Below are 9,806 nucleotides of genomic sequence, written 5' to 3'. Positions count from 1 at the left end.
GCACGCGGTTTCTCATTGAACGGATGCTATGTGGACACTATTGAGCTTTCATCGAAAGATGGTGGAATGGAACACGAAGGCGATTGGGTTGGGGACTTGTGAGCACCCTAAGATTCCATTTGATGTATGTCACGTGGTTTCTCATCGAATGGATGCTATGTGGACACTATTGAGTTTTTATCGAAAGATGGTGGAATGGAACACGGAGGGGATTGGGTTGGGGACTCGTGAGGACCCTAAGATTCCATTTGATGTATTAAAGCAGGGAAAGGCAATTTGAAAATTTATCAAGTATACGTGAGTCTAGAAAAGCTCACCCGAGATTGCATTTGATGTATTGCTGGGTTTCGTAGGTGAAGGAAAGGCACTTGAGTGGAGGGAAGTCTTGAAAAGCTTGTGTGTTTTCGTGAGGGGTTTGGAGCAAGGACAAGCGGGTGTAGAAAAGGACATTGGCGTGGGTGGGAGGAAAAGTGCAAACTAAGGTTGGTGGGAGTACGTAGTATTGTTATAAAAAGGCAAAAGGGGGGTGGAGGGGGTTTGAAAGAGGGCGAGGCGATGGAGGCGGGTGGTGAGCGGAAAGGCGCATCTCTGCCGGCGGCGGCGGTGGCGCTGCTCCGGATCTTGATAATCTGCGGAATCAACGGCTGTGATGTGCACGCAAACGACGTGCTTAAGCCGGGCGCCTCCCTAACGCCCACATCACCGCCGTTGATCTCCAGCCCCGCCGCCTTCCAGCTCTCCTTGCGCCCCCCCTCCTCCTCCTCCTCCTCCTCCCTCTTCTACCTCGCCATCTCCTTCTCCTCCTCCCCCTCCTCCCACCCCTCCTGGATTGCCAACCCCTCCTCCCCCGTCTCCTCCTCCTCCTCCCTCTCCCTCTCCCCCTCCGGTGACCTCCTCCTCTTCGACCGCTCCTCCCTCGCTTGGTCCTCCAACACCTCCCACCTCGGCGTCACCCTCGCCCTCCTTTCCACCTCCGGTAACCTCCTCCTCCTCAACTCCTCCAACTCCTCCGTCTGGCAGAGCTTCGATCACCCCACCGATACCCTCCTTTCCTCCCAGCGCTTCTCCATCTCCTCCCAACTCGTCTCCCGTCAGCGTTCCGATAGCTACGCACCCGGCCTTTACTCTCTCCGCTTCCAGAATGACTCGACTGGATCAGTGCCCCAGCTTGTTTACGCGGCAGCCAGTTATTGCGACTTCGGATTACGCCTTGTTCCTCCAATAGCCGACGCTCAATCGTCTTACCTAGAGCTTCAGAGCGATGGCACCGTCTTATTCTACATCAGTGGCGAGGGAGCTGTTACCGTTTATGCTGATGATTACGGCACGGCGAGCTTGCGGAGGCTTACACTTGACATGGACGGCAATCTACGGGTGTACAGTTGGGATAACAGTTCGGCACAGTGGATCACGGTTTGGCTTGCTTTCACGGATGTATGCACGAAAGTACCCGGCAATTTGTGTGGCGACTTCGGGATCTGCATAAACCAGCCGCAACCCACCTGCGTCTGTCCACCCGGTTTTAATGTCTCTGACTCCGGCAATCTGTTTGCAGGATGCCGTCCTGAATATAACCTCAGCAGCGTTGCTTGTCTAAGCGCCAAATACGTTCAACTTGACGGCATAGATTTCCCAACGAACGACTATTACGACAACGCACCTCTATCAGAGACAGACTGTAAGCAATTGTGCTCCTCCAATTGCGAGTGTCTAGCTGCCGTTTTCTCTCTCGACGGCAGCGGCCACTGCTGGCTCAAAAACCGCGTCCAGAACGGCAGAGCAGCTCAACCAACTCGGCGCACCTTTCTGAAGATATCCGATGCAAACCCCTTACAATTTTCTACTCCAAACTCAGATTCTGGAACGGAGTGGAGTCTGCAAACGCTCTGGCAGCTACCAGCTAGCTCCAATACAACTTCGCCTCCCGTGGGAAAAACGAAAAGCAAGAGCAACAAGACGACAATCCTCTTCCTGGCCGTCGCCACTGGGGCAGTGCTGCTGTGCTTCGTTCTTGTTCTTGCATTCTTGATTCGGGAAATCGCAAACAGGCAGCGCTATATCAAGGTTCACAAAGACATGGACGGGGTTTCGGGATCTCCTACCCTCTTTTCGTACCGGGCATTGGAAGCTGCCACTCTAAATTTCCAGCACATCCTAGGAGCCGGGGGATTCAGTACAGTCTATAAAGGGCAACTTGCAAATGGCAAACTCGTGGCAGTGAAACGATTGGAAGGTATTTCTCATCGTGAAAAACAATTCCGTGCAGAGATCGCCACCATTGGTAAGATCCATCACGTAAACTTGCTGCGTCTGATTGGATTTTGTACCGAGGGTGATCAGAGACTTCTAGTCTACGAGTATATGGAAAACGGCTCTCTGGATGGAATCTTATTCCATGAGTCTTCCACCCAAATGACTTTGGATTGGAACACCAGGTTTCAGATTTGCTTGGGTGTAGCGCGAGGAATCAGTTATCTGCACGAGGAATGCCTGGACTGCATACTACACTGCGACATCAAGCCTCAAAACATTCTGCTCGATGAGAAATACGGAGCAAAAGTAGCTGATTTTGGGCTCGCATACCTTTACAGCAGGGATCATACGGTGAAAATGACCACAATCAGGGGGACGAGGGGGTATCTGGCGCCCGAGTGGGTGTGCAATCTTCCGATAACGTCGAAAGCAGATGTGTATAGCTACGGGATGGTAGTACTAGAGATAGTGAGCGGGAGGAACAACTATCAGTTCTCGGAATCAGCGATGAACGAGCCGAGCGGCAAGTGGTGCTTCCCTACGTGGGCATACCAGAGGAAGGTGGAGGAGGTGGTGGATGCGAGGATGGGGGAGGAGGCAGTGGATTACAAGCAGGCAGAGGAGGTGTTGAAGGTGGCCTTCTGCTGCATTCAAGCGGATATGAATGCCAGGCCATCCATGGGAAAGGTTGTGCAGATGCTGGAAGGAACCTTGCCCATTCCTGAGCCTGCCCCTCCCTCATACTTAAGTCATCGAGGTCAGGTCTCCGAATGAACCAGCTCCAGCTGAAAACTAGCTCAGTAGCCAGCATCCTGTTGAAAGAGCCCACAAATTCCACTCTGCCATAACTCTAGCAGCTTTCTTATGCGTTGACGGATTATCAAAGTGCAAACCGTGGCAAGCCACGGACTCCAGCTATCAAGAAATTCAAGGCAGTTTAATAATCTAGTAGACTGTGTTAAGAACAAATTATCTGTATCTAACTTTTATATGTAACCTATCTTGAGTGGACTGTCATGCAGATATCTATAACCGTCTTCATGAGACGAACTGTTGCCTTATCAGCTATATGTATTTGATTCTACGTAATGGAAGACAACCTCTTTTCTAATGCGCAATCTCGAGTCCGGCGTCGTGGAATTGTGTCGATCTCTAATTGTTGTTCGATCTTTCTTCTTCTCAATGCATGTTATGACTACGTTGCTCCACTGAATTTCTAATATGGTTTTTGCTCCATCTTTTTTCTTCTCGATGCCGTCAGCACTAATCTGTAATATCGTCTGAGAGACAGCCTTAGCTAGAGATTGTAGTGTTTTTGGATTACCATCATTCAAGATATTGCGTGCCAGTGTTCATAGATTTAAGAAACCTAGCCGACATGCTTCTTGAGTGAAGCATCAATACCTTCGACAAAGCTATATCTAGTGTTTCTTTCACTTGATGCAGATTCTTAAACTTGCTCGTAACTCAAACACCACTTATAACCATAATTCAGCCGTTTATTTCATATGACGGGAATGTATGTAAGTCTCTAAAGACTTTTAGAAGAAAGCATTGAAAGAAACTTCAAAATAACCGTCAATATGAGTGTCAATTGTCACGCAAACTTGCAAACCTTTCCTTGCATGATACATTGTGAGTGTGCAAAGTGTATGACTCATGGTTTGTAGAGTAGGAGTTCCGTATTCTGATAAGTTCTCGAGAACTCAATTGATGCCAAGTGTTGTTAATCTCTCTATGGTATTTATAATCCTAACGCGACACGTGGTTGCCTTGCCGTTCTTTCATAAAAACGAGCAACATGACTCGTCTACGACGGGTTTAGTACCCCTCAACGATTAACAAAATGCATGGACTTACATGGCAATATTGGACGCAAGACAACATGGACTTTTGTAGGGTCAACCATTCGCACTCGGGCAGAGTCTCAAATCGACTTATACACGCCTCTTTTAGTGACCAATGCATGCTTCTTTGATTGCCTTCCCTCCCCATGTGACAATCTCTTAGCGCTTGCTTAACATTGAAAATTTCCACCCAAACTTACCAACGGATAGGGATCACAAATGAACATCAGAGAATACCATACTCCTACTATTAACACATGATTTAACTTTCCATTTGAGAGTAAAAACTGTTGTCATGCTGAGAGGTCGTCTCGACCGTTTTGGTGATTTGGCCCTATATGCACATCTAAATCATGAAATTACTTGGTGGTCCAAGGTAAGCAAAATGAGACCTTTTATATTTACAGAAGTTGTGTCTATTACTGTCCATTGTTTTTTTAAAATTGAAAGTGGTTTGCTCTTGTATTACTTAAAAGATCCCAAAGGATATCTCATACAAAGCGCTCTGTAAGCGACATCTAACAACTTTATCAGGCCAACACACCACTAACTTTATCATTACTGTCCTTTGTTCCAATCTATGTCTTGAGTCGTTTGCCAATACTATAACACTTGCCATACATCAAAGCACAACTCTAATTGATAGCCTAGTATACACCTGACATGCAGCCTGTGGCAATTATGTACTCTTGTTATATCATGGTCGTTTGCTCTCTAATTAGAGAACGGCATGTAGTTGCATCTACGAATCTCAAGTTTATTGTAGCTCCGAGTATGAGATGGTTGAGAAGCTTAGAAGTTTATCCAAGCTTCACACCTTCTACTTGGAGCTTTCAGATAACACTTGGGTGCTTCCAAAGCACGTGGGGGCTATTGACGTAATGTAGCACTAGACGTGAAGCTTTATATAAAAGGACATTGTGAGGTGTATCTAGTTTTCTCCGAAAGGCTCCCCTCATTTGTGGATATAGAACGGTGGTTTGTTGCTCTAGATCTTATGCTTCCTTTGTGACCCGGACTCAAAAGAGTTTATCGAAAGGAGGTTCTGCGTAAGCCCTCTGCCATCGACCCCAAGCTGTCTAATGTTCCATGGTCTTAGATGTCATCGTATCTAAAGCCATCTCAAATTGTAAGGGAATGGTGCTCTTCGTGGCCAAAGATCATTTCAATGTTACACCCACAAACTTGCCCAATGCGACAATGTTACCTTTTAGATCCAACCGCAACATTGTGTTGTTCTCGTGACCCTAATAGAACAGTGCAATCCAATCTTGCCCATTCGGTACGTCCTTGTAGGCGACAGAAGATGACATGTTCTTGTAGTAGATCCCCATCTTCTTGTTGGGATCCCACGCGTTGATCATGATCTGTATGCTAGAAACTTGAGATACAGAGCGCCGAGTGTGTCCACAATGCTGTCCATCACTCGCGCTACTATGTTGTGGGACTATTCCGTGACATTGAGAGTGGGAATATGCAAGTCACAGAAATGAAGGAGGGAAGCAAAGAGAGGGGGAGAGGGCCCTCTTCTGCATCAATCTCATCCCCAATAATGCCAGCTCCAGTAGCTCGGCTATGGCACCCAAGCTCACCATCGCTTCCCTCTGCGCCTTGATGTGATGCACAGCCATCATCAGAATGTACATCGCCCTCTCTTGGCTCCATCCACGCCAATTCCTCAATCAATAATGGATGTGCTACTACTTCCCTCTCCTCTACTATGCCTCATCTCCCCACCTCTATCGTCGCCAAGTTGCTCAGTGTCGCTAGCGCCATCTCTGCCATATCATGTTCCAACATCCTCACTGTTCTTACCTCCAAGATCGTCAGTCCATGTTGCTCAGATGAATGGAGAGGTTGTAGAGTGCTCGCAGTACGTCTCTTCGACCCTACCCACTCTCGCTTTGGAGGATGCGAACCAGCATCGTCACTATCCCGAGGCGCCGATCTCTGGCTTGTTCCCATCCAATGAAGACAGACTAAGGAAGGCTGTCACCGTCGCGGTCTACTCGCGGTCTATTGCACTACCACATGCGGGCTTTGTAAGAGCTTCACCATTTTGGGAATCACTTTGGCCTTCATGATTGCCACCTTGTTGCCTCCTAATAAATTCAGGAAGTCTACCCATGCGTGATCTAGAAAACAAAATGCTTCTTGCCTTGATCCGCTTTCGCTCTCTCCCTCTGTCTCTCTTTCACTCGTCCCTACAGCGAAAACCAAAATCTCTAGCTGAGTCAGTGTCGGCCTGAAAGTGAAGAAACCATAGGCATTTCATTCCTTGTAGCTAGATTATGGGATGCAAGCAAAGCCGTGCATTGTATCTTTGCCTGAGCTGAATTCGTAGGTGCAACTTTGTAGACCAAAAAGATTGTTGTAGGGATCCTCCAAGCTGATTTCTTGTTGGAACAATTATTGCCACGTGGAAGTTAGAGCAATGAGGATAAATGCACGTAGCTAGAGAAGAGCTATATGAAGGACATGTGGCTAGCCTCTTGATCGACACCTCAATCTCTAACAGAAGAAATATAAGATGACACTAACGGGACACGTGGTTGTCTTGCCGTTCTTTCATAGAAATACACAAACTCCACAATGTACTAGCTTCTAGATACATGATTGGTGGAGGTGGCAAGTTGGCTAAAGTATCCTCTTATAATGGCTTTATCATAAGCTGGCTCTATATGAGCTTCCCAACTACTTATTGATACATGGTAGGATATACGTGTGGAGCGTTCTCCTTTTCATGCATGACCTCCATGGATGTATGCATAGACACGACAGCCAATATTTCTTATGGTTCGACGAACTATCACACTGCAACCTGTGGCAAGCCACGGGCTCCAGTTTCAAGAACTTCAAGACAGGTTAATAATCTAGTAGATCATGTTAAGAACAAATCATCTACATCTAAGATTACATGTAAACTATCTTGAGCATTAGGAAAAAAGGGAGCTCATTTTGGGGCCTTTTACGGTTTGGAAAAATAAGCTCTCAACCAATCAATAGAAGGCCAACGTAACGTTGAAAATTCACGAAAATAAGAGAAAATAGAAAAAAGAAACAATACTTTATGTAAGTACAAGCGTGCTACATTAATGAGGAGATTGGTTTTTTATTCTTAGAAGATCTTTGGACAAGAAGATAGAATCTAAACTGACATTTTATCTGACAAGATCCTTCCCGCTTCCACCTTCCTTTGAATTTTCAAATGTTGTGCCGCCTTTCGTGCGAAAGGTCTACCATTCTACACCATTGCCTCATTGTGCAACAGCCTTTCTTTTCCAAAACTGCTCCCTTGATCCTGTTTCGCGTAGAGTAAGATGTTTCTCGTCAACTGTCTGTTTGCCCACTTTCTCTTTCTTGAAACTTCAAATTGTTATCTTAGTTACATTACTTTGCTATTGTTACAGATTCAGAAAATCTCCATGGTGAACCAAAACCACGGCCGTTCTTGTGGAAGACGCTCTGTGGATGATAATGCTACGAAGGCAGAATTATACCAAACATCCTTACCCCGTCGACCTGCTTCTTCTATTTCGTCGGTAGAGAATTCAAGTACAGTCAAAACAGAAGGAACTTGGGAAAGGTTTAGTGTTTCGAAAGGAGCATGGGTGCTCATGCAACCTAGCAAAAGAAAAAGACCCCAGACAAAAAACATTTTCTTGGCATCGTGGAAGGGAAGAGTACGAGATTTTAAAATCACCAAAGGGAAGATATCCGTGAAAGAAGTTTTGATTCAGCACGTGCATGCATAAAGAACTTGTCTTGCCAGACTATCCAAAAAATCTTCCGCAACACAGGCCTAATTGTATATTTTTCTATTGTGGTTTTTTCCTTCATGAGGTGTATGGATTTTTAAGATGAAGCTTTCTCTCTTAACTTATTGACATTCTTGTGTTGTTTTATTTCAGATTTATATCCTTCATCGTATGAGACATGGCAAAACATCGATTGTATTCTGGGATTTATAGATGTTCTGCATGGATCGATAGGAGAACAACAATACCAAGGTCGATGTGCAACGGAGCTAGCTCAATCAGGTATATTTTTTACTGATCATTTTTATCAATTGCTGGACAAAGCTAACACACATGGTGTATTAATAAAACAAGACCTTCCGGCGTGGAATTCGGTGGATTGGCCTCACCCACATTCTAGTGTTACAGAGGCATATAGGGCGAAGCTTTTTACAGAAGTACAGAAAGCTCTAAGGCCCAATATTGCCACTAGGATAGTAAAAATTTCTTTGTGCATGCCTCTCATAGTTTTTGTAGACTTGTTTAATACCTTTCCAGTAAAGGTTTCAAAAACAATGTTCACAGTTAAAGCAACAAATTCGGCATGCATGCCACAATTTTTGGATAAAGGTTGGGATAAGAAGACATGTAGTTCAGTGTTTTGTGAGGTGGTCCAACCTTCTATGCAACTGAAGTACATGGTTGCATCACAAAATTTTATTTTCTCTTTTTATTACAAGCGCAGTCGAATGCTAGGCACAAAGCTTGTCCCAATGGACCAAGATGAAGAGTCGTTTGGTGCACAAAATAAACTTATTGATATTGATGTTGTTGAGAATGGTGATGTGGTAGCCAATATCTCGTTAAGAGAATGTTGCTCCCTAGCTCAATTGCGCAGTGACATTCTGTTTGAGACTGAAGGTTCTATCTCAAATGACTTTTTATTTATCTACAAGAACAGAAAGGTACACCATCTGATTTATCCTAGTCTCTATAAGCATTGCTATTAGTTTAATTTACCACTCTAATTCATATTGCTTTTTTGCAGTTACTCAGAAGAAGAGAGAGCTCAGTTAAATGCAAAGACATAGAAAATTTTAAAATTGAGATAACACAGACTCCATAAAGAAAGGTTTTGTATTCAATCAAGTAAGATTTTGTACAGAATTGTTTAGCTGAATCTGTACAACATATTTATAACATCCATTTTCTATTTATGTACAGTTTCATCCAGAGGCTGCTCTACATTTTCTGGAGGATCTTCTCTCTGCTGCTCCATCCTGTCCGTGCTCCATCCTGTCTCCTCCACTGCCCCAGAAGCCTCTCTTTGCTGCTTCTCCACCTTCTCCTCAACATCAGCAGCAGGTCTTTGCTCCTGTGTCTACTCCTCCTCAGCACTCTTTGATTGCTCCTGTGGCTTCTGGTCCTCAACAGTAGGTGCTTCATATGTGGGATCAAGGTGTATGACACCTTCTTGTACTTTAGAGCTTTCACCCAGCTCCACAGTAGCTGCTACAATAGGTTTGGGGGAGGCATAGCTCAAAAACCTCCAAATTGTATGAGCTCTAAAATTATGTACATAGTTGGGGCTGAAGCTATCCTCTTTCATCTGCAATGGCAGAGGATAATTTAGAATACTTTGTATCATTATGAATTATCTTCAAGCTAAATGAAAAGTATTTTTCCTTACCAGATCTGGCTGTTCCTTTTCAAAGTAGCTTGAAAGTACATATATTTTGCATTGATCAGCACCCTCCATCCACAACTACTTGAATCATTTTGTTGTGGTGTCTATAGAGTTAGAAAAAAATGTTAGAAACTGTGAGCATCAGCACAAAACAAAATTATTCAATAAGTTCAAAGACATAGCATTTAATAGACTTTTTACCTCTAGACTTAATGGCTCTATTGAATCCAACAGAGAGACATTTGGAGGACAATGATCCAATGCATCTAATAGCCTTCTAAT

General features: G+C 44.7%; 1 protein-coding gene across 1 annotated transcript; it reads left to right on the top strand.

The window, feature by feature from the left end:
* The first annotated feature begins 520 nt into the window (after positions 1–520).
* Positions 521–3,363, top strand: LOC147899657 (G-type lectin S-receptor-like serine/threonine-protein kinase At1g34300). Its single transcript, XM_087377862.1, has one exon. It carries the CDS (start codon positions 556–558, stop codon positions 3,025–3,027), a length of 2,472 nt encoding a protein of 823 aa, XP_087233988.1. The 5' UTR covers positions 521–555; the 3' UTR covers positions 3,028–3,363.
* Positions 3,364–9,806: the final 6,443 nt, after the last annotated feature.

Source organism: Dipteris shenzhenensis, chromosome 8 (assembly GCF_047967505.1).
Source record: "Dipteris shenzhenensis isolate YYH24624 ecotype China chromosome 8, Dip_SZ_1.0, whole genome shotgun sequence".
NCBI classification, from domain to species: domain Eukaryota; kingdom Viridiplantae; phylum Streptophyta; class Polypodiopsida; order Gleicheniales; family Dipteridaceae; genus Dipteris; species Dipteris shenzhenensis.
This window is presented reverse-complemented; position numbering and strand designations above follow the sequence as displayed.